The sequence below is a fragment of the Loxodonta africana genome, chromosome 10, assembly GCF_030014295.1.
Source record: "Loxodonta africana isolate mLoxAfr1 chromosome 10, mLoxAfr1.hap2, whole genome shotgun sequence".
Classification (NCBI taxonomy): domain Eukaryota; kingdom Metazoa; phylum Chordata; class Mammalia; order Proboscidea; family Elephantidae; genus Loxodonta; species Loxodonta africana.
The window spans coordinates 4,285,372-4,311,055 of NC_087351.1; the positions used below are offsets into that span (position 1 = coordinate 4,285,372).

Below are 25,684 nucleotides of genomic sequence, written 5' to 3' on the forward strand. Positions count from 1 at the left end.
GTTCTTCCCTTTTGGTTTTCCATTTCCAGCTCTTTGCACACGTCATTATAATACTTTCCTTTGTCTTCTCGAGACACCCTTTGAAATCTTCAGTTTTTTTACTTCATCAATTCTTCCTTTTGCTTTAACTGCTCGATGCTCAAGAGCAAGTTTCAGAGTCTCCTCTGACATCCATCTTGGTCCTTTCTTTCTTGTCTTTTGAGTGACCTCTTGCTTTCTTCCTGGATGATGTCCTTGCACAACTCGTCTGGTCTTTGGTCACTAGTGTTCAATGCGTCAAATCTATCCTTCAGATGGCCTCTAAATTCAGGTGGGATATACTCAAGGTCATATTTTGGCTCTCGGGGACTTGCTCTAATTTTCTTCAGTTTCAGCTTGAACTTGCATACAAGCAATTTATGGTCTGTTCCACAGTTGGCTCCTGTCCTTCTTCTGACTGATGATATTGAGCTTTTCCATGGTCTCTTTCCACAGATGTAGTCAATTTGATTTCTGTGTGTTCCATCTGGTGAGGTCCATGTGTATAGTTGCCTTTTATGTTGGTGAAAGAAGGTATTTGCAATGAAAAAGTCGTTGGTCTTGCAAAATTCTATCATTCGATCTCCGGCATTGTTTCTATCACCAAGGCCATATTTTCCAACTACTGATCCTTCTTCTTTTTTCCAACTTTTGCATTAAAATCGCCAGTAATTATCAATGTATCTTGATTGCATGTTCAAACAATTTCAGACTGCAGCAGCTGATAAAAATCTTCTTTCTTCATCTTTGGCCTTAGTGGTTGGTGCGTAAATTTGAATAATAGTCGTATTAACTGGTCTTTCTTGTAGCCATATGGATATTATTCTATCACTGACAGCACAGTAGTTCAGGATACATCTTGAAATGTTCTTTTTGACGATGAATGCAACACCATTCTTCTTCGAGTTGTCATTCCCAGCATAGTAGACTATATGATTGTCTGATTCAAAATGGCCAATACCAGTCCATTTCTGCTCACTAATGCCTAGGATATCGATGTTTATGCATTCCATTTCATTTCTAAGGATTTCCAATTTTCCTAGATTCATACTTCGTACATTCCAGGTTCCAATTATCAATGAATGTTTGGAGCAGTTTCTTCTCATTTTGAGTTGTGCCACATCAGCAAATGAAGGTCCCGAAAGCTTTACTCCATCCACGTCATCAAGGACGACTCTGAGGAGGAGGCTCTTCCCCAGTCATCTTTTGAGTGCCTTCCAACCTATATTCCAGCACTATATTAGACAATGTTCCACTGCTATTCATAAGGTTTTCACTGGCTGATGCTTTTCAGAAGTAGACTGTCGGGTCCTTCTTCCTAGTCTGTCTTAGTCTGGAAGCTCAGCTGAAACCTGTCCATGGGTGACCCTGCTGGTATCTGAATACCAGCTGCATAGCTTCCAGCATCACCGCAACACACAAGCCCCCACAGTAAGACAAACTGACAGACACGTGGGGGACCTGACCTGTATTCCCCCAACAATCAGCTGACAGAAGCTGAATGGTGGCTGTCCCCAAGTTTGCTGTATTCATTTGTGACCTGCTTCTCTCATCCACATTTTCTCTGAAATCCTGAAGGCACATGAGTGTTGAGCCCTTGATGTAGCTAAAAACTACTTGCTGAACATTTTTTCATGCATAGAACTCTGGTGCTACAGGCTTAGGCTCCTTCAAGGACTATAGGTGGCATCATCAGCTGTTGGATAATGCTGTTTGCACATGGTAGCCAGGATGCTCACGGTGGGAGAGTTTGTCTCCTTATACTGGAGTTGAATTTCCACTGAGCTGGCCACTGGTGATCCACTGCTCCCCTCATTTTCATCTAGAATACCATAACCACTGTGAGTGGGACACTTGTGAAAAGTTACAAATAAGGCTGTCAGAGTCAAGGGGTTGCCACAGGGTTTGCATTTAAAGTCAGGAAAGAACACGAGAGACCACGCCATCTCATATGCTGGGGTTCATCTATTTTATTATATATATAAAAAAAAAAAACAACAACACCCTCCATCCAATGAGTTCAGTGGGCAAATACAAGCAGTAGATGCAAACTGAAAAGTAATTATCTTGAAATCTTTTCAATCAAAAAAGGCTCAGATGTAACTAAAAACTAAAAAATCTCCCTTTATCAGGAGGCATAACTTCCTAAGAAAAATTGCACCTGGCAATCTTCGATCAACTTTGATTATATCAGGTAGCTGTACTAGGCACATTCAGCTTCTTTCTAGGGATATTATGAATTGTTCTCTCAGGAATATTCAGAGTCTTAGAGTTTTATCATTTACGGTATTATAAATGTCCTCAGTCATAGGCACATACATTTTTGCTTGGTCATCCAAGAAATACAAGGCATCTTTGATGACTGCAGGGTTAAAGCCCTCCTCCACAAGGGTCACTTTGCGATGTTTGAAAGTTCCAGTGATCTCAATGGTGTCCTGAAAAACAGCCAACAATCCACACGGTTGTAGTATTTTGCAAACCAAATAGGGTACAGGGTGAGGGGTAAGAGTGGGGCAGTGGGAATGACAACTCATTGGCATCTTTGGCTCATTTATTGTTGTTGTTGTGTGCTCTTGAGACCATTCCAACTCATAGCGACCCTGGAGCCACCCCACAGGCTATAATCTATATCTTTACAGGAGAAGATTCCCAGATCTTTTCTCCCATGGAGCAGCTGGTGGGTTCAAACTGCCCACCTTTTGGTTATCAGCCAAGTGATTAGCCACTGTGCCACCAGGGCTCCTTCTGATTCATTTGACAGCCCTGAAAACAAGTTTTGTATGATTCTGGTATAGCCTGTTTTCAGAATCTCCACTAGGGGGCTCTTTGGGGAGGCATTTTTCATTTTTTTTTTTTTTAAAGCTTTAAAATCTGTAGGGAGTGAAGGGTTGCCAACAGTGAAATATTTGTGTGAGTATATTTTCTAGTGGAGGGGTGGCTCGTGTTATTACTGAAATACCCTAATTAATAGTGGAGGTGAGGATCACCTACACACAGACACTGATTTAAAACTGGTTTTTCCTTCAACTAATAGGAGATGATCTGAGGATATTTCATGTCTCTCTGCCGTCTAGTTGCAAAGCAAATGCAGAATCTTTATGAGTGTCAACAGAAATAACCCTATAATCTCAGCAGTATCTGGTTTCCTCGCACTTCTTTCCTCAAGTCTTCAAACACAGAATCACAGAGCACAAAGTCTGAAAGTGGGAGTGTTAAACTCAAAGTCTGAAAGTGGGGGTGTTAAACTCAAAGTCTGAAAGTGGGGGTGTTAAACTCAAAGTCTGAAAGTGGGGGTGTTAAACTCAAAGTCTGAAAGTGGGGGTGTTAAACTCAAAGTCTGAAAGTGGGAGTGTTAAACTCAAAGTCTGAAAGTGGGAAGGTTAATGTTTGAGAGGAAAAATATCCCCAGTGATGATAGTTAAGCCTTCGGTAGTTCTGACTAATGATGTTCAATTAAATTTCACACCATAGAAAGGTGTAGGACTTCAGCGGATTTCTCCATTCTTTAAAACTGGGAACAAGTAGCAGGATCAGACTATTTCTATTTTAGATGTCTGTCACACCTCATCAAACACAGACTTAGTGAGCTATTTGCGAATACTGTTGCTGAATGAACTGGCCTGTCTTTTTAGGGAGAAAGGTATTAGGATTGGGTTTCTGCTAGCTGTATTTTCTGATTACTTCTTCTTTCTTATTGATCCATGACACTTCTTTCTGAGCTGCCTGGAAAAGGAAGTGAAAATGTGGCTACTGTGGTTACCATGGTAGGAGGGCAGTTGTTCTTCCAGAGATAAGGCCCTGAAAGAGGAAGGGTGATTGAATAAGAGGTCTCACCTGTATTCTTATAAACCGTGGTCTTGCGTAAGTAGGCAGGTAATCAGCAATGTGTTTGAAGAGTTTCTTTCCATCAAATTCATGGTTCTCCTTCATCTTGATCGAGGCCATGCCAACTCGACCCTCATGACCTAGAATTAAAGTGAGAAAAAAATGAGCTATTTTCTATTTATTTATGATGATTTGCTAGTTCAAAGAACTCAACTTACACAATGTTATGGCATCGGTTGCTTTTGGATGGGTGGAATTTTTATTTCAAATATATATTGAATTTTTTCTAAAGCGAATATACTACTAATAATAGGTATACATTGACTGAATTTTTAATTATATGCCAGGCCCATACTAAGTGTCTTTTATAGATTATGTCATTTAATCCTCAACAACAATCCTATGAAGAGGTACAAATGTTATCTTAATTTTACAGGTGAAATTGAGGCTTAAAGATGTTGAGACTTGTTCAAGGGCACATGGTGAATACTTGGCAAGGTCAGAAATTGAATGCATGTCCTCAGGAGAATGACCCAGCAATCTGCTCCTGTAAAGATGATAGGCTAGGAAACTCTATGGGGCAGTCCTATTCTGTCCTATAGGGTTGCTGTGAGTCAGAATTGACTGGATGGTGCACAACAACAACAACAACAGGCTGGCTCCAGATCCTGCGCTTGTAACCATCATCTTTCATCTGGAGTGGGAAACAGGTCAAACTGGTGGCTACGTGAAGTTTTTTGACTCCAGTAAATAGTCCTTGCTCTACCGTCATGAATAACTGAGCTCAGGCTATTCTTTAGGCTGCAATGTCAGCCTTTGAGACTTATTTAATCAAGATCCCTAATAGCTTTGCCTTCCTCCATTTCAGAGAAGCTGAGGGAGAGAAGGTGAAGGCGAGATGCAAGGGTGAGCTGTTTTGTGCCTTCATGTTGATGCCCATTAGTCCCAAGAGGTTGTGCTCTCCACAGAGAAAACATATCCTAATAACTGTTCTTTCTTCCCCATCAGGCAGGATAGGTGGAAAGGTGTTTAGAACAATTACTGTTGTTTCCTTGAGAGGACAGTGATAATTAGGTATTAATGTATCTTATACCTGATCCAAAAGACCCAGTGGGAGTCCAGCTCCACTACCCTGAACTACTTAGCTGTGATCAGAGAGGGAGAAGGAGCCAGCCTTTGTCATCTGGGCCTCAGCTTTGGAAATCTTTCCCATGGTGATTGTATGTTTACCAATGGCTCTAAAGAAGGCAAAAAAACAAAAGGAAAAATGAAAAGAAAGGAGATACACACGCCTGTGGTTTGCCTCTTATCTGAGGGAAAGAGGGAGGGCACCAGATCCTCTTCCTGTAGGGGTCCCTGGCAGCTGTCCCATAGGCACCTGTCTCAGGAATCTCCAGTGTCTCCAATAAGCTCCTTTTAATTTTATTTTTTTTAATAAATAATAGTTTATTAAACTATTTAGAGTTAAGGCAAGAACTTGATGCAACAGAAATCTTTTGTGTCAACTGGCTCCCTTCTTCTTGCTCTGGCAGTGGCAACACCTGACTGAGAGACCATGAGCCTGCTGGGTCTGAGACTTTGTCCCAACTCCCAGAATTTGGTTTGGGGCTAGTTCAGCTCTGGGGGGAAGGTTCTGGTCTATAGCAGCTGTAGGCTAGGTCTAAAGATCAGCTTTGGCCAGATGTTCTTCAGAGATGCAGTCCCTGATAGGTAGTTATAAAAGGAGTCCCAGTGGTACAATGGGTAAGTGCTCAGCTGCTAACTGAAAGGTTGGTGATTCGAACCCATCCAGCAGCTCTGTGGGAGAAAAGACCTGATGATCTACTCCCATAAAGATTACAGCCTAGAAAACCCTAGGTAGACCTGCCACATTTCTAGAATGGTCTTTGTGGATGGGAGGCCAGACAGCAAGAAGCTTGGCATTGACAATCACAGAATCGGAGCACAGAGAGGGACTTGAGAGTTCATCTCCAGCTGTATACAGATGCAAGAACTCTCACAGGATCCTGGATAGACATACAGCCTGTCTTTATAAGCCCCAGGTAGTGGGGCATTCCCTACCTCAGGAGATACCATTCTCTTTTTGGCCCCTCTCATCACAGGAAAGTTCTCAGGCTAAAAGTTGCTTCCTGGTTATTTCAACCCATTCACTGGTTTTATTTCTGATCTCTGGAGCAACACGGAGCACACCTATTCCTTGTTCTACTTGGCTGACTTCTAATCACTTAAAGGGCATTAGCTGCCTCTTCTTGGTTCTGTATCAGTGCTTCCCAAACCCTGATGGTTGTCGGACTTGAGAATTAAAAAAAGACATGCAGTTTCTGAGTTCAAATGCCAGAAATTCTGACCTATTATATCTGAGCTTTAAAAAGTTTCCTGGATGATTCTGATGATTGGCCAGATTTTTGGAACCACTGGTCTTCAGTGTTTCTCAGACTTCGCCTTTTTTTTTTTTAAATTGTGCTAAAATATATATAAAATTCATCATTTTAACCATTTAAAAATCTACAATTCAGTAACTTTACTACATTCATGAAGTTGTGCAACCATCACCACCATCTAATTCCAGAACATTTTCATCACCCCAATCAGACTTTAGTGTTTTTAAGAATCACTGAAGAAAAGGATAGCTCCAGATGGTGGCTTAGTCAGACACACCTTGCCGTCCCTCTACAGCAAAGACCTGATAAACCAAGTAAGACAGATACAGATGAAAGTCCTGGATCCCCAAGCATCAAATGGAAGGACACAGAATTAGATCAAACACCAACTGGAAAAAGAAACTGAATGAAAACAGTGAATGAGAAGAGATACAGAGTGGAGGTGCCCTTGCAGGGCAGAGACAAAGCCAGCAACGATCCCGGGTGAGGAGCACAGGAAGGCAACTTCATAGAATCCCCAACAGGAGAGAGAAACTGTGTAGACATACCTGGAGAGAAGCAAAGTGAGCAGAACACAAACCAGGTCTAAGAAGGAAAAGTACAGGAAGGAGGGCGAGAGCTCCAGGCATCCTGACAGAGCCAGGATTCAGAAAGGACCACTCACCAGCAGCACTCCCTGGCCATTAGGGTGGGTGGCACACATGGAGTAATAGATCCACGGAGTGTCAGCAGGAGGTTCCCCACCTGACCAGACCATGGGCAGCCCCCTCCCTCCTCACACTTGGTCGAGGCCAGGTTCCAACTGCTGGCTGCAGCCAACAGGAAGTGCCCAGGCACCCATGCCTGGTGACCAGAGGAGCATGTTCTCCCTCCGCCTGTCCTCCTGGTGATTAGTGGCATGAATGGCTCCCAACTCTGCCACCCTGCCTATCCAGGGACCATGGTACAAGCCCCCCTTTCTCTTCCACCCTGCCCTGTCCACGTTCCCCTGGCAACTTGGTGAGCAGTACCAAGTGCTCTTGTGCTGCCGGTTGCCTGCCACATCCCCCCACCTGTCACCCTGCCCACCCAATGAGTGCCATCACATGCTTTCGTGCTGCTGGACTGATGACAGACAGTGGCATGCACCCAACCAGCCCACTTTCAGCCACCCAGCATGCCCAGTGAACAGCAACATGTGCTCACCCTGTCCATTGCTGTCCTGCCTACCCAGAGATAGGTGATGAGTGCTCCCGTGCCACCAAACGAGTGATCAGTAGAGCATGCCTGCACTGCCCAGCCTGATATAGCAAGACAAAACAAAAAATCAGGACAAAACAAATAAACATATAACAAATAAATAAATAACATCTTCATGCCTTGGAGACAGCAGACAATAATAAATCATATGAAAAAAACAGGATAAGATGGCTCAAACAAGTGAGCAAAATAAAGGAGCAGAAAAACTTCCTGAGGAAGAAATGATAATAGAATTATCTGGTAAGGAATTCAAAAGACATATATAGGATCCTCAAAGAGATCAAGGAAAACACAGGCAAAACCCAAGAAGAATTCAGGAAAACAATACAAGAACAAAATAGACAATTAGAAACCATACAAAAACAACACCTAGAAATCTAGAAGATTAACTGTAAAATATCAGATAATTCAATGGAAGGACATAGAAGTAGAACTGGATCAATGGAAGAAAGAATCAGTGAAATAGAGGATAAATCCTTTGATACTAATCTGAGGAGCAATCAGAAAAAAAAAGAATGAGGAAAAATGAAGAAAGCCTAAGAGTTATATGGAACACTATAAAGAGGAAGAATTTACACGTAACTGAAATTTCAGAAGGGGGGGAAGCATAGAGAGAATTTTTGAAGATTTATTGACAGAAAATATCCCTAATACCATAAAAGATGAAAAGGTTTCCATTCCAGAAGCTCAATGCACCCCATAAAGGATAGACCCCAAAAGAAAGTCACCAAGTATCATCATCAAACTTTCCAAAACCAAAGACAAAGAAAAAATACTGAGAACAGCATGTGAAAAGCAAAATATCACCTATAAAGGGGTACCAATAAGACTAAGTGCTAATTTCTTGGCAGAAACCATGCAGGCAAGAAGACAGTGGGATGACACATATAAAACCATGAAAGAAAGAACTGCCAACCAAAAATTATATATCCAGCGAAACTGTCTTTCAAATATGATGGTGAAACTAGGACATTCTAAGCAGATACTAAGAGACTTTTTAAAAACCAAACCAATCTGACAAGAAATATTAAAGGGAGTGCTTCTGACAGAAAACCAATGACATCAGATAACAACCTGAGATTGAAACACTCAACAGCATCACCCAGATACCAACTCAGATAAAGAATTCTCAAATGTGAAATAAATCTGCAAAACTGAACACAGGGAACCAGAGATGTCAATTTGTGAATGATGACAACTTCAAAACCAAAAGGGGGAATAAACCGTGTTGCTACAGAACTTCCATATGGAGAGGAAGTCAAGGCGATATCAGGATATGACAGAGTATTTTAAATTTAGGAATATAAAGGTACGCTTCAGATTAACCACAAAGAAAATAAATAAATCTACTCACCAAAATAAAGAAGAAAACCAAAAAGACTCAGTAAACACAAAATCAACAACAATGAAGGATATGAAAAGAAAATCCACAGACGAAAGTACTCAGCACAGAAAATTAAGCAGAACAAAGAAACTGTTAAAACCAAAAAAAAAAAAAAAGGCAGCAGTAGATTACCTATCGATAATCACACTGAATGTAAATGGCTTAAACATACCAATCAAGAGACAGAGAGTGGCAAGTTGGATTAAGAAAAAAAAAAAAAAGACCCATCAATATGTAGCCTACAAGAGACATGCCTTAGACACAAAGACATAAACAGGTTAAAAATCAAAGAATGGAACCACAGCCTCCACCACACTGAGTCCAGTACAAATAGATGGTGCCCGGCTACCACCACTGACTGCTCTGACAAGGATCACAACAGAGGATCCTGGACAGAGCTGAAGAAAAATGTAGATCAAAATCCTAACTTAGAAAGACCACACTTGCTGGCCTGACAGAGGCTGGAGAAGCCCTGAAAGTATGGCCCCTGGACACCCTTTCAGCTCAGTAATGAAGTCACTCCTGAGGTTCACCCTTCAGCCAAAGATTGGACAGGCACATAAAACAAAACCAGACTAAAGGGGACACCAGTCCAGGGGCAAGGACTAGAAGGCAGGAGGGAACAGGAAAGCTGGTAATAGGGAACCCAAGGTTGAGAAGGGAGAGTGTAGACATGTCGTGGGGTTGTTAACCAATGTCATAAAACAATATGTGTACTAACTGTTAATGAAAAACGAGTTTGTCCCGTAAACCTTCATCTAAAGTACAATAAAAAAATTTAAAAAAAATTCAAAGAATGGAGCAAATATATCAAGCAATCAGTAAGCAAAAGAGAGCAGAAGTGTCAATAATAATCTCTGATAAAACAGACATTATGTCAAACTCCATTATAAGAGACAAAGAACGGCACTATATAATGATTAAAGGGGTCACTGTATCAAGAGGACACAACCATAATAAATATTTACACACCCAATGACAGAGCTCCAAAATATGGAAAACAAACTCTAAAAGAAAAGAAAAGAGAAATAGACAGTTCTACAATATTAGTAGAGGACTTTAACACAGCACTTTTGATGATGGACAGAGCAACTAGAAAGAAACTCAGTGAAGAATCAGAAGATCTTAGCAACACCATCAGCCACCTTGACCTCACAGACGTATACAGAACCACCACCCAAGAGCAGCACAGTATACAGTCTTCTCAAAAGCACATGGATCATTCTCCAGAATAGATCATATTTTAGGCCATAAAGCAAGCCCCAATAAATTAAAAAACACTGAAATAATACAAAGCATCTTCTCTGATCATAATGCTATAAAACTAGAAATCAATAACAGAAAGACCAAGAAAAAGGATCACTGGAGACTTTGTCAAAACAGCTTTCCAGGCCCCGTCCCAGAGATCCTGGTTCCGTAGGTCTGGAGCAGTCCTAAGAAAATGCATTTTTAGTAAGTTCCCAGGTGATGCTGCCAGTCCGTGGCCCCACTTTGAGGAGTACTGATTAGATCTCTAGGTTCTGCCATTCCACTTTTCCAAAGCCTCTGTCCTTCTCATATACTCACACACACTCTTGTGCTGTGACCCTTCTAAAATTCAGGATTTAGACGTGTATCCAACATTCCTGGGAGGCCTGAGAGGGACCTGCGAGGGCCCAGTATGGTGCAAGGACTGGCATCCATGACTTGGAAATGTGCTAACTCAGCTGAATGTCTCCATGCATTCTCCTCTGGACCAACATAAGAACTGTTGGGCATCCCCTCATACTCTGTGATCCGAGACGCTGTTACACTATCTATCTTGTCACTGTCTCACAGAGAAGAGCAGACAGTATTCTTTAAAAAAAAAAACTAAAGTCAGCACAAAGTCATATGAAACTGTCACAGCTCAGGAAAAGGGACTTCTGGATTTTCACTAGTAATATAGGTGAGAACCCCAAATATTGAGTTCTGGGGGAATAATAATACCCCTGTTGTTGTTATTGTGTGCTGTTGAGTCGATTCCAAGTCACAGCGACCCTACAGGACAGAGTGAAACTGCCCCATAGGGTTTCCAAGCAGTGGCTGATGGATTCGAACTGCCGACTTTTTGGTTGGCAGCCTGAGCTCTTATCTACTTCTCCGATCCTCTCCGGCATTTATAAATAAGGTGATTTCTTCTCATGACAACCCTCACGTTTATAGTTTATAAATATATGTTTAGTATTCATGTAATTAAAATGAATTAGCTCTTGACAATATTCCCTCTTTTTAGTGATTTGCCTAAAGTCAAATAGCTAGCGAGTGCTGCAACCAGGACTCAAACTCAGACCTTGGCAGAAACAGATAAGCAGACCACGCCTTGGTGAAAAAAGAATAAGCCTTGATTTTGACACTTAGTGGAGTGGACTGGGATTGGGGACCTGGGCATAATTACCTCTTCTCAGTTTTTGTCCCAGAAACTGCACTCGCTCTTATTTGTGCCTCCTGATTCAGAGGCCAAGATACCATTACCCAGCTGTCAAGAACGATGCATCCTTTCTCAAGGTGTGCCACACGTAGCCAGGGACCCTGCGTCAGGAAGAGACTCAGTTTTCCTGAGAGCCCAAGAACTGCTGGCAAGCAGAGCCACCAAGAAGGGCCTGGTTCAGATGTACTGACCTGGCTTTCATAATGGAACATAAGCAGACATAAGCTCCTTACTCTCTGGTGGTTGGAAAAGTTGTTTTATTCTCTAGCTGGCAGGAGAAAGAAATGACAAATTCTGCTCTGGGGTTAAAATTATCTTCAGTTACTGTACTGGTTTAGGCATAGATTGATCCTAACTTGTGTATACCTGGCACAGGCACTCCATAAACATTCACTTCTTGGACAAAATCAACCAGTCCAACTATGTCAGCAACTTCAGTGGTGGCCACATTTTCCCCTTTCCACCTGGAAGAAAAGACAATGGTTAGCAGAGGTCACTCTTGCTTTCTCGCCTAGGATGCACTGACAGAGAGCAGGTGATTCCTTCTGACTCCGGCAGGGAGGCTGGTCTCGTCTTCCTCACTGGGGCCCCCTAAACCACCAGCTTAGTCATGGGAGAGAGATCACTGTAGAATAAAAGGCAAACGCATTCCAGTTGCTGCTGAGTGGACTGCAACTCAAGGTGACCCCACACGTTTCAAAGTAGAACTGCACTCCACAGGGTGTCATGGCTACGACCTTTCAGAAGTAGGTCACCGGGCCTTTCTTCTGAGGCACCTCTGGGTGGGTGTGAACCACCACCCTTTCAGTTAGTAGTCTAGCACTTAACAATCTGCACCACCCAGGGACTCCCGGGCAAAGACAGACCTAGATAATGAAATGTGATATTTCAATCTCACCACGTGGAAGATAATACACAGAATGATGTTCTGATGTTAAAATACAGCCTTGGCCTAATGAAGGCACCAGAAATCAGAAATAAATCTCAATTACTTTTCGTTGTGTTTATGCTGCTCACTTTTCTCATCCACTAACCAGTTGCTATTTAATTCAAGTAGTGAACTTCTATTTAATAAAATCCCAGGGTCTTGTGGCAACAAAAAATTTTTAACAAGAGAGAAATACAATCATGATTTAATCACAGAAAGATATAATGTTAACATCCAGCCGGGTGTTGTTTTTGCTTCATAAAAAGTTAAAATTTATTTTACATTAAAAAAAAATTCATTTAATCCCCCAGAAGTATTTTTTAATAACATAAAAGTGGCATAAACAATGATATATGGGATATTAGAGATGGAAAAACACTGAGGTATCCCCATTTCATAGGTAAAAGTACTGAGATCAAGAAGGTTTACCTGCCTTGATAATACAGAGGTGACGTGAACTAGGAGCTCAGCTCTCGTTTATACTCCATGCTCCTTCTACACGGTCAAGCAACTTCCCTCCCTTGGTCCATCCTTCCCTCCCTGCCTGTCTGCCAGCCTGCAACAGATAATTTTGTGTGCAGCTCCTACACTAAGCTGAGGGAGGGCGTGAATGAGCCAGATACAGGGCCTGTCCTTAGGGAGATTACACTGGAAGGAAGCCAGTTAAACAATTAAAAGTGTCATGAGGCTGGAAGGCTGTGCTGTTGTGGCAAATTAATTTCATGGTCTATTACAATGACTTTCAAATGTCATTGTTCTGACCTGGGAGCTCTGTGGTGGGAAGCCACCTGGTTGGGGGTGGAGGGTGGACTGCAGGGGAGGGGAGGGGGCGGGACTCTGAACCCCTCCCAACTCCAACCAGATCAGCTCCACATCAATTTGCACTCAATGTGATCTGAAGAGAAGTCCCACGACTGGAGACAGCATGAGCGTGTCTGGCTGTCGTAAGAGTGACCACTAAGAACGGAGAGTACGCGAGAGACGTTGGATGGACTAGGCTTTTAGATGCCAAAAACCAGACACAGCGTTCCTGCCTTATTTGCATTTGTAGGTGCTGAGCCAGAAAGAAGCTAACTGTACACTGCACAGCTACCGTGCATGAATTTCACTCCCTATTCTCTGGAAATAGAGGAGACTGAACTGATACCCTAAAGAGGTACAGGAAAATGAAGCATTATAATTATATAATTATAATTTATATAACATCATTTTAATTCCAAACCGGAACGCAGTTTCAATTTTGAACCTAAGCCAGACTAAGCATGTGTTTATTTCTGACTCACTAATTAAGAGAAAAAAGGGGTCCATGAGTAGTGCAAATGGTTAAGTGCTAGACTATTAACTGAAAATTTGGTGGTTCAAACCGACCCAGAGTTGCCTTGGAAGTAAAGCTTGGTGACTTGCTTCTGAAAGGTCACAGCCTGGAAAGCCCTACGAAGCAGCTCTACTCTGCACACACGGGGTCAACGATGAGCTGGCACTGACTCACTGGTAAATAACAACAGCAACAATTCAGAAAAAGGGGGCAGTGGGAGCCCAGGGATAGAAACCTTGCTCTCCTTTGCAGGAGACCTGGGTTTGATTCGCAGCCAATGCACCACATACGTAGACAGCACCTGTCTGTCAGCGGAGGCTTACGTATTGCTGTGATGGTGATCGGGTTTCAGTGGTGCTTCCAGACTAAGGCGGACTGGGAGAAAGCCCTGACTGACAATCAGCTTCTGAAGATCTGCCAGTGAAAGCCCTATGTATCACGACCGTCCAATCTGCAACTGATCATAGGGATAGCAATGGACTGGGCAATGTTTGTCCCATTTGCATGGGGTCCCCATGAGTTGGGACTGACTCGATGGCAGCTAACAACAACAAACAACAACCATTCAGAGAAACCAACCGGAAAGTATCTCCAACTCTATCATGGAAGTAGATGAAATTTTCATGGTCAATCACCAGGAGATCTCCACTGTTGAAAAAGAGGTCTCCTTTCTTAAAGACATCTTTCAGTTTTTTTTTCTCTGTCTGAGTCTTTCCTCCAACATAACCACTAAATGGTGTAAGTTCTGTGATGCCACAAACTAGGAGTCCGGCTTCACCTAAGACAGAAGAAAATAAATTGTGATTTTATGTGCTGGCAGTAAGCAAATTTCGTCAATCTTCTCTTAAAAGAGATGCCATACAACCCACTGGCAATAAGCTGGCTGCAGGAAGTGTCATTTTCCACACACGTACATGTATGTATTGACTATGCATATACGTTAAACACATATACATATTAAACACACACACGGTACATTATTCTATACGGCCCCATGTTTGGAATTCTTCCAATGCTAATCTTTTACTGAATAATTATTTATGCACATAATTAGACAAACACGGAGCACTTTGAGTTTAAAAGTAAAGATCACCTAAAATTAACTACAGTTTTATAAGCATAATTAAAAAATCCTTTTTACAAAACGCTTACCTCAAAAGCAAGAAGTTGTTCATTGTAATTAAAATTATAATTATGTTACATGTAGGGGTAAACTGACACCTTTTGGCATTTCTTTAACTAAAGCTCTTTTTTCCAATTCTGATAAATTTACCATGTGTTCATTTTAGCAACGGTATGTTAGCCCTTAAAAGCCACAGTAAGAAAAAAAAAGGCACAGGTTAATTTAAAAGTCCACTGTACCTTTGGGAACTTTGATGCAATATCCATTTCCATCTCGGACAGGCTCATCTTTCTCCACATCATATTTAATCAGCTCGTAAGTTATAATTTTCTATCAAAATTAAAATATATGATTTTGAGTGCAAATTGTCATTTTTTATTGTCATATATAAATACATACAACTAGGTACATAAAGTACACCAATCTTAAGTGCACAACTTGATGAATTTTTACATACATCTAAAACAAAACCAAATCGGTTGCCAATGAGTTGATTGCAACTCATAGCAACACAGTAGGACAGAGTAGAACTGCTCTGATTTACAGGAGTGGACTGCCACTCTTTCTATCACAGAGTGGCTGGTGAGTTTGAACTGCCAACCTTTCAGTTAGCAACTAAGTGCTTAACCACTGCACCACCAGGGCCATGCAACTACCACCCAGGTTCAGATATAAAACATCATCCTAAAGAGTGCTGGTGATATTCATGTTGGTATGTGTACCACTGGTTTGTTCTTTTTTATTGCCATGCAGCTTTTCTTTTTATGAATATACTACCATTTATTTGTTTATTCTCCTGTTAATGGGCATTTGGATTATTTCTAGTTTGGGATTATCATAAAGTTGCTAGGAATAGTCTCATACATGTTTTCCAGTGAGCATATAAGAAATAGGTTTTTAAACTCTTGTATAACCTCATATTTATATTTATATTTACATTTACATTTATATTTATATGATACTTATTTCCAGGGGGAAACCCTGGTGGCATGGTGGTTTAGTGCTATGGCTGCTAACCATAAAGGTCAGTGGTTCGAATTCACCAGGCGCTCCTTGGAAAATCTACGGGGAAGTTCTACTCTGTCCTATAAAGCCGCTATGAGTCGGAATTGACTCGACGGCAGTGGGTTTGGTTTTTTGGTTTATTTCCAGGGGCATGTTCTCATATACATACATATATATGTACATACATATTCAAACTGCAGAAATTTTGGTCAGCAGCTGTAGTACTTAATGCCACCAGGGTTTCCTACATACATATGTACAGATAGATGATAGAGAGATAGAGATGATAGATGATTGACAGATACATAGATTTCCTTGATATTCTGCTGAAAAGATTTTTTAACTGTGTGAAATATATAGGTATCAAAACATTGGCCATTTCTACAATCTTCACATGTACAGTTCAGTGATATTAATTACGTGCATCACGTTGTTCAACCATCACCATTAACCATTGCTGAATTTGTCCATCACTTTTATCTTTAATATATTTAAGGATCAGTGGTGTAATTATTTTATTCCCAAGACTGTAAAATTATTAAACTCCATTATATTTAGTTTATACTATAATTAATTTAAATTTAATTAATTCAGTACAAACAATAAGTATAGTACTTTCCCTATTGAAAAATGCAAATATGACAGTAATTGTATTCAATAATTAGTCATGATTACTGTGTCCATTTCAAATTTATATTGAAGTCTATGTGGTAAGCTAATCAATCATTGTTGTGTGCTGTCGAGTTGATTCTGACTCATCGCAACCTTATAGGATGGAGCAGAACTGCCCTGTAAAAAAGGCTTCCTAAACTGTAGTCTTTACAAGAACTAATCACCAGGTCTTTTCTCCCGAAGAAAGGCTGCTGGGTTTGAACTGCCAGCCTTTTGGTTCACAGCGGAGTGCTTAACCTTTGTGCCATCAGGGCTCATTAACCATAGTAGCTGATAATTAAAAAACAAGCAGCATTCATAACCAACAAATATAGAACTTGTTAATTTGCAAGAATGTCAAAAACTTCTGGGTAGTAACTACTGCTTCTTTCAACATCAATTGCAGGGGTATATTCTTCTTTTCTAAAAATTAAAAAAGAAATCAAACAAATAAAAACATGGTCTTGTTTAAAGTAGAAAATCTAACAATAGAACAAGGCAATGAATGGATGAGAAAGCGAATAACTACTAATACACAGCACCAGCTTATAAGGTCCTCAGCTTTGGTTTATACCAAAAGTTTCTTTGTAACTCATCTTTTTAAGGGTCAATAGTAGCAATAGTCTCAGACAGCCTGTACCATGCCTGTTTTTTTTTTGTGTGTGTGTGTGTGTGCTTTAAGTGCAAGTTTACAAATTAAGTCAGCCTCTCATACAAAAATTTATACACACTTTGCTATATACTCCTAATTGCTCTCCCCGTAATGAGACAGTAGAATCCTTCTCTCCACTCTCTCTTTTCGTGTCCATTTGGCCAGCTTCTGATCCCCTCCGCCCTCCCATTTCCCCTCCAGACAGGAAATGCCAACATAGTCTCATGTGGCTACTTGATCTAAGGAGCTTACTCTTCACCAGTATCATTTTCTGTCCCATTGTCCAGTCCAATCCCGGTCTGAAGAGTTGGCTTTGGGAATGGTTCCTGTCTTGGGCTAACAGAAGGTCTGGGGACCATGACCACCAGGGTCCTTCTTGTCTCAGTCAAACCAAGTCTGGTCTTTTTACAAGAATTTGCGGTCTGCATCCCACTGCTCTCCTGCTCCCTCACGGGTTCTCTGTTGTGTTCCCTGTCAGGGCAGTCATCGGTTGTAGCCAGGCACCATCTGGTTCTTCTGGTCTCAGGCTGATGTAGTTTCTGGTTTATATGGCCCTTTCTGTCTCTTGGGCTTATAATTACCTTGTGTCTTTGGTGTTCTTCATTCTCCTTTGCTTCGGTTGGGTTGAGACCAATTGATGCATCTTGGATGGCTGCTTGCTGGCATTTAGGACCCCAGACATCACTCTCCAAAGTAGGATGCAGAATGGTATCTTAATAGATTTTATTATGCCAATTGACTTAGATGTCCCCTGAAACCATGGTCCCCAAACAACCACCCCTGCTATGCTGGCCTTCGAAGTGTTCAGTTTATTCAGGAGACTTCTTTGCTTTTGGTTTAATCCAGTTGTGCTGACCTCTCCTGTATTGTGTGTTGTTTTTCCCTTCACCTAAAATCGTTCTTATCTACTATCTAATTAGCGAAAACTCCTCTCCCTCCCTTCCTCCCCTCTCTTGTAACCAACAAAGAATATTTTCTTTTGTATTTAAACTATTTCTCAAGTTCTTATAACAGTGGCCTTGTACAATATTTGTCCTTTTGCAACTGACGAATTTCACTCAGCGTAATGCCTTCCAGATTCCTCCATGTTATGAAATGTTTCATGGATTCATCATTGTTCTTCATCGATGCATATTCCACTCTGTGAATATACCATAATCTGTCCATTCATCCAATGATGGGCACCTTGGTTGCTTCCATCTTTTTGCTATTGTAAACAGTGCTGCAATGAACATGGGTGTGCATATATCTGTTCGTGTAAAGGCTCTTATTCCTCTAGGATATATTCCAAGGAGTGGGATTGTGGGATCGTATGGTAGTTCTACTTCTAGCTTTTTAAGCAAGCTCCATATCGATTTCCAAGGTGGTTGTAAAATTTTACATTCCCATCAGCAGTGTTTAAGTGTTCCAGTCTCTCCACAACCTCTCCAACATTACTTTGTGCTTTTTGGATTAATGCCAGGCTTGTTGGAGTGAGATGGAATCTCATTGTAGCTTTAATTTGCATTTCTCTAATGGCTAATGATCGTGAGCGTTTCCTCAAGTATCTGTTTGCCGCCTGAATGTCTTCTTTAGTGAAGTGCCTGTTCATATCCTTTGCCCATCTCTTAATTGGGTTGTTTGTCTTTTTGTAGTTGAGTTTTTGCAGTATCACGTAGATTTTAGAGATCCGGTGCTGATCGGAAATGTCATAGCTAAAAACTTTTTCCCAGTCTGTAGGTAATCTTTTTACTCTTTTGGTGAAGTCTTTGGATGAGCATAGGTGTTTGATTTTTAGGAGCTGCCAGTTATCTAGTTTCTCTTCTGCATTGCTGGTAATGTTTTGTATACTGTTTATGCCAAGTATCAGGGCTCCTAGCGTTGTCCTTATTTTTTCTTCCATGATCTTTACCACTGTAGATTTTATATTTAGGTCTTTGATCCATTTGGAGTTAGTTTTTGTGCATGGAGTGAAGTATGGGTCTTGTTTCACTTTTTTGCAGATGGATATCCCATGCCTCAGTTTTACATGCTATTAGGCCAAGTAGAAAATTTTAAATTCTCTGCGTGCTAGGAGATCTCAGGTTTTGCGCTCCCTCTTTCTAAACTAGTTAGTCTCTAAGATTTGGGCTAGTTCAAGTTGGACATTGGTTAACTATAAAAGGCTGACCCTCTTAGCAGTGGGTCCCCTGGGGAGTAAAAATCCATTCTTAGTCTGCTCCACAGGCTTTTCTGTGATGATGGAAATGTTTTACGTCTGCACTGCTCAGTGTGGTAGCCACTAGCCGTATTCTCCCACGTGCCTGTCAGTTTAACAACAGCCATATGTGGCTATTGAGCACTTGAAATGTAGCCAGTGCAAGTATAACCCAAAACAACTGATGCTGAGTCACGGTGGCCCCGTGTGTGTCAGAGTAGAACTGTGCTCCATAGGGTTTTCAATGGCTGACTCTTTGGAACTTTCAATCTTTCAGTTAGGAGCCAGGCTTGCTAAACATTTGTATCACCCAGGGACTTGATGGGAATAGAGCCTAATTTAAAATTTTACTTACATAATTTAAAATTAAATAGCCATATGCAGGGAGGAGCTACCTTATTAGACAATGCAGGTCTGGAGGACAGTGAAGGGACCTGAGTAGCTCAGCTTTGGTAGTCATTATTGGAGAGGCTCCTTGAACTCAGAAATGTTTTGAGGTCAGGCCAAAACATAAGAAATGGAATGATAATAATCATTATAAGTAACAATTACTCAATCCTTTCAATAACGCTTTTCCCTATTAGTGGCCGGTCTGGGCCAGACACTGGCTCTATGTTTTCTCTTTTCACCTCTGCCTTATAGATGGTGAAACTAAGGCCCAAGTGTCCAAGGTCACTTAACTAGTATAAGGTGCTGCTGGGATTTGACCTCCAGAACCACAGCTCTTATGCACATGGACAACTGTCTTCTGCATTTTGCCGGTCAGTCCATGGAGACGCAGGTTAGCCTGGGGGCTCTGGCAGGGCTGGCTGCTGTGTGGTCAGGCAGGATGGGCTGCCCAGAGGCATGATGATGGCAGTAACTGCTCAAGCCAATGGAGTCTCAGCATTCCCTGAATATTCCTGGAATTCTGCAGAATAGTTTGGTCATCTAGAAGACTGACTGTGCAAACACTAAAAAGGCAAACAGATTGTACAGAGATTCCAGGCCATAAAATGAGTGGGAGGGTGAAGACACTGCTATGTGAGCTGGCTTAAAAATAAGAAATCTCTTCCTTATGGAATTATTAGGCGAAGATAGATGTTCACCAGATTCTGGAACTGGGATGCATCCCAGGTCTCTTGAAGGTCTAGGACAGTGGTTCTTAACCCTGGTACACAGCTTTTTAAAAAAGCCAGCACCCTAGGACAACTGAATTCAAAGCTCAAGGGGTAGGGCTCTGAACCTGTGTATATAAAAAGCTACCAGGTGATTCTGATGTGCAGGACCACTAAAGGGAAATGTGACATTTCACAGTGCACAGTAACCTTCAGATGATGAAACGGAGGCCTAAGGAACATAAAACCCAGTCAATTGCCATTGAGTCGATTCTGACTCATAGTGACCCTAGAGGACAGAGTAGAGCTGCCCCATAGGGCTTCCAAGGATGTGATCTGTACAGATGCAGAGTACCACATCTTTCCACTGTGAGTGGCTGGCGGATTCAAACTGCTGGCCTTTCAGTTAGCAGCTGAATGCTTAACCACTGCACTACAGGGCTTCTTAAGGAACATAAGAATTTTTAAAAAATTATATACAAGTATTAATGGCATCAAGAAGACTTCACGTAAGTTGCAGATAGCAAAGGCATAATGGGCTGTGATTAACAAAAATTAAGGATTTTTATATTGTAGGATTCTAACTTTCTGAAGTCATCGTCACAGAGAATGAGCAAAACTTCTCTGTGATACTACCAGAGGTAGCGTCAGATGGAGGCATCCTGGCTCTGATGGTGCAAAATATTCTGATAATAATGTCATTATGAAGTAGCTTTTAAGAAATCTATGTATTCTGAAAACTGGCTATACAAATCCTCTCATTTTTCAATGCACTTACTCTCTGTAGGTAGTTTACTCTGCCAACAGCACCGACTTTTCTTGTATAATTCAGAAATCCAATGTTCCCTTCGGTGGCAGCATAGAACTCATAAATATGAATGTCCCCAAATCGCTTGACAAATTCTCTCCAAACATCTGCTCGCAAGCCATTTCCCAGTGCCAGCCTCACTTTATGATCACGATCATTTGGTTTCTGTGGTAGGGGGAGAAGAAAGAGATCACATTGAAAATATACGGATGTACTCTTATATTAATAATTGGTTGACATTCAACCATTTCAGGAGGTAGCATATGATCAAGAACCAATGGTATTGAAGGAAGAAGTCCAAGCTGCACTGAAGGGAAATGAGAAAAACAAGGCTCCAGGAATTGAGGGAACACCAATTGAGATGTTTCAACAAATGGATGCAGCTCTGGAAGTGCTCACTCATCAATGCCAAGAAATTTGGAAGGCAGTGACCTGGCTCACCAACTAGGAAAGATCCATATTTGTACCCATTCCAAAGAAAGGTGATCCAACAGAATGTGGAAATCATCGAACAATATCATTAATATCATATGCAAGAAAATTTTGCTGAAGATCATTCAAAAATGCTAGCACCAGTACATAGACAAAGAATTGCCAGAAGTTCAAGCTGGATTCAGAAGAGGACATGGAGCCGGGCAGTGTTTCATTCTGTTGTATATAGAGTCGCTATGAGTCGGAACTGACTTGATGGTGCCTAACAATAACAACAATAATTACCTTTATATTTTTCCATATTGCTTTGGATACAAATTCACCTTAGTGCAAGCCTTTTCTGACAGCCACACACACATTTGATGTTATTGATTTTCTAACCAGAGGACTCCCTTCAGGATTCTTGTAGTTTTGGTTAGGTTTCTGCAAATTCCCTAAAACTTCTGTTTATCTAGAAATGTCCTAATTTCACCTTCATATTTGAGAGACAGTTTTGCTGGATATATGGTTCTTGGCTGGCAATTTTTTTTCCTTCGACGGTTTACATATGTCATCCCATTGCCTTCTTGCCTGCATGGTTTCTGCAGAGTCGTCTGAGGTTATTCTTATTGACTCTCCTTTGTAGGTGACTTAATTTATCTGTAGCCACTCTTAAAATTCTCTCTTTATCTTTGGTTTTGGCAAGTTTGGTTATAATATGTCTTGGTGGCTTTCTTTTGGGATCTACCTTATGTGGGGTTCAATGAGCATCTTGGATAGATATCTTCTCATCTTTCATGATATCAGGGAAGTTTTCTGCCAACAAATCTTTAACAATTCTCTCTGTATTTTCTGTTCTCCCTCCCTGTTCTGGGACTCCAATCATTCGTAGGTTTATTTCTCTCTCTAGCGTCCACATGATTCTTAGGGTTTCTTCATTTTAAAAATTCTTTTATCTGATTTTTCTTTGAATATATTGGTGCCGCGTGTTTCATCTTCAATGTCACTAATTCCACCTTCCATTTCCTCAATTCTGCTCCTCTTTCTATTGAGTTGCCTAATTCTGTAATTTTGTTAATCTTCTGAATTTCTGATTGCTGTCTCTCTATGAATTCTTTCAGCCTATTAAATTTGTCATTATGCTCTTGAATAACCTTCTTAATTTCCTCAACTGCTTTATCTGTGTGTTCCTTGGCTTGTTCTGCATTTTGCCTGATCTCCTTCCTGATCTCTTGATGAGTTCTGTATATTAATCTTTTGTATTCGACCTCTGGAAATTCCAGGAAAATATCTTCATCCAGAAGATTCCTTGATTCTTTGTTTTGGGAGCTTGTTGAAGCACTCATGGCCTGCTTCTGTATGTGATTTGATATTGACTGTTGTCTCTGAGCCATCTATAAATTACTGTATTATTTTATCTTTGCTTACTGTATCTTAGCTTTTTGCTTTGTTTTGTTTTGATATGCTCAAATAGGCTGCTTGAGTGAGGTAGCTTATTTGTGCCTTTGAAGCTCTAACGTCCCGTCACCAGATTGTTAGAGCTCCTACCAGGTATATGAGCCTAGGAGTCCATTCACTTTTCTTGTGTGGATTCAGCTCAGATGTCCAGGTAGTTGGCCACCAAGTGTGTGGTGCAGGCTCTGTCCTACAGTCTTAGAGGGGCAGTGGTGGTTGGTATAGGCACAGGTATCTGGTTGCAGCAGGTGGTCACGCTCTGAGCAAGGCAGGGGATTGACAACTGTCCCAAATGTCTTCAAGGAGAGCATGTCCCTGTTCCCTAGAGCACACAGGTGGTTGGATTCTGCAGTTGGACCACTGGCAACCAGTGCTTTTGGCTGTAAGGACTGGGAGGCAACACTTATCCTTGGACCCCTGTAGTGGGTGGCTAGGTGATGTGGGTGGAACCATCAGTCCTCAGGGCCCTGATGTGGGTAGGTGAGGGCCCTGTTTAATAGCAGAGCAGTATCAGATGTCAAAAACCCGCCTCTCTACTGCACAGCTGAAACAGCTGAAGTCAGATCTCAGGCACATACACCATTGCAGTCTGCCAACAAGGGCCCAAGCTCCTGACATGGGCCCACACACGTCCGCAGAGGGGTGAAAAGCATTCAAAGTCTGTGGACTGTTTGTGCCAGGACAGGTGCCACTTCTGTCCTGAGCTCCCCAGCTTAGTGGAGTTGACAGATTATCTTTTCCCCAATTGTGAATTTATTCTTCTCCAAGGCCAGGAGAATGGCTTATGGCATGCAACAGGACCTATCTCAGGTCCAGGGAAATCAACTGCCACTAAAGCTGACTTGGGGGCTGGGGTGGCAGTAAATTAGACACAAGCACTTATCTTTTGAGCGTTGTTATTCTCAGATTCCGGAGGTTTGAGCAGGTGGTGCGGTTCACTGTCTCACCCTGAGAAAACCACATCCCAAACGCTACTGCCAGCTCCACCACGGTTGTACCAGGGGATCGTGCCTGAGGGGCGCCAGGCCCTGCCAAGTCAGGTCTGGCAACTCCTGGCCACTTCTGAACCATCTCTCCCTCCCCCAGTCAGGTTTCCTAACTTTGCCTTTGATGTTCAGGGCTCCTAGCCTGTCATATATATAATCGTTTCACTTGTTTTTTGGGTCTTTGTTTTAAGAGGGATAACCGGAAGTGTCTGACTACTCCACCACCTTGACCCTGCCCACCACACATATACTCAACACCCACAACTCCCTCCCACACACACGCAGTGTCGTCTGACAGCTAGAACTCTAATTTAATATTCAGATTTTCCCATTTTGGTTTTTAAGGGACAAGATGAGGCAATCAGATAGAACTAGGTGATGTCAACATTTAATCCATACCCAATCTAAAGTTGGAATTATGTGTTAATAGTTTTCTTGAATTTCCAGAAAGGAGGGGGTATGTAGGAAAGACCTGATACAACCTATAACCAGTAGGATTCTGTGTAGCATCTCTTATACCGAAGCAAGTGTTTTCACTTGACAACAACGAAGAAAACTGAGGACACAGTCCAATGAGAGAGAGAACCATTTTCTACAAAGTCGTTAAAGGGCAATAATGTTAGGACCTGGAAGGCCCAAAGGGAATCTTGATCATTCCCTCATTTAACAGATGGACTCAGAGGTCACAAGATATGTCAAAGGCCAAATCAAGACAATAAAACTGTCCCAAGGAGATAGGAAGGGGAAGAGAGGGTGGAAACTGGTTCCCAGTTGCTTCAGATGGCCTGAGAAGAATACACTTTGCTATAAATAAAACTCACAAAGGAAGAGCTGTTTTGAGTGTAAGGACTGAAAGGAAAGCTTGTGTCAGCAATGAAGGTGAGGCTAGGACCAGGTTGCTTTTCATTTTACCATTACATTTATGACGTCCCTACAAGTATGTCTAAACCTAGCGTTAATGATACTTTATGTTAATAAAGCAATTTATATCCTCAAGGAGATTATAGCATGGTGGGAGTGACAGATAAGCAAGTACAATTTTAGCTTGCAAATTCTGTTAGTCTATGACTTTCATTCTTGCAAAAAACAGAATGGAATGGAATAAAGGTACTAGGTACCTAGGACTCTCTTCTCACATCAAATGTTAATTTTGTCATCAAATGTTAATTTTTTGATCAACAGTTTATGAATTAAAGTGTGTCCCCTCAAAATATACCTGTGATTGTAATGTAATGTAATATAATGATCTTACATAATCCAATACAATGTAGTCAATCAGTTGAAGTCATACCAGCATTGGGTGGATCCTAACCCAAATTACTTCTGAATTATATAAATTATATAAAGAGAAGCATAAATACAGACACACACACTTATGCCAAAGTGGTCTAGTTCTTCACATATTCTTTCTTTCATCTGTTGTTGCTGTTAATTTCTGTCGAGTCAATTCTGACTCATGGGAACCCCATGTGCGTTAGAGTAGAGCTGCTCCATAGGGTTTTCACTGCTCTGACCTTTTGGAAGCAGATCGCTAGGCTTGGCTTCTGAGGTGCCTCTTGGTGGGTCGGAACTGCCAACTTTTTGACCAGTAGTTGAGTGCCGAACCATTTGTCCTACTCTGGGAGCTTCCATACATGCACACATGGGAAAAGACAGCTGCCACATGAGGACTGCCAGGAACCAAGGAATGTCTGGGCCTACAGACAAGGAAGGAATTGATATGGCTGAGGCCCTGATTTCGGACTTTTAGCCTCCAGAACTGTGAGAAAATAAATTTTTGT

General features: G+C 41.5%; 1 protein-coding gene across 1 annotated transcript in view; it reads right to left on the minus strand.

Moving 5' to 3' along the window:
- Positions 1-1,704: 1,704 nt before the first annotated feature.
- SLC27A2 (solute carrier family 27 member 2) overlaps positions 1,705-25,684 on the minus strand; it is a 60,718-nt gene continuing 36,738 nt past the window's right edge. Inside the window, exons 5-10 of the mRNA XM_003420153.4 lie at positions 21,022-21,216; positions 14,902-14,992; positions 14,119-14,317; positions 11,663-11,760; positions 3,853-3,983; positions 1,705-2,453 (exon numbers count right to left, since the gene is read on the minus strand). Of these exons, the coding sequence (XP_003420201.1) occupies positions 2,277-2,453; positions 3,853-3,983; positions 11,663-11,760; positions 14,119-14,317; positions 14,902-14,992; positions 21,022-21,216 (891 nt within the window). The 3' untranslated portion in view covers positions 1,705-2,276. The remainder of the gene's footprint in view (positions 2,454-3,852; positions 3,984-11,662; positions 11,761-14,118; positions 14,318-14,901; positions 14,993-21,021; positions 21,217-25,684) is intronic.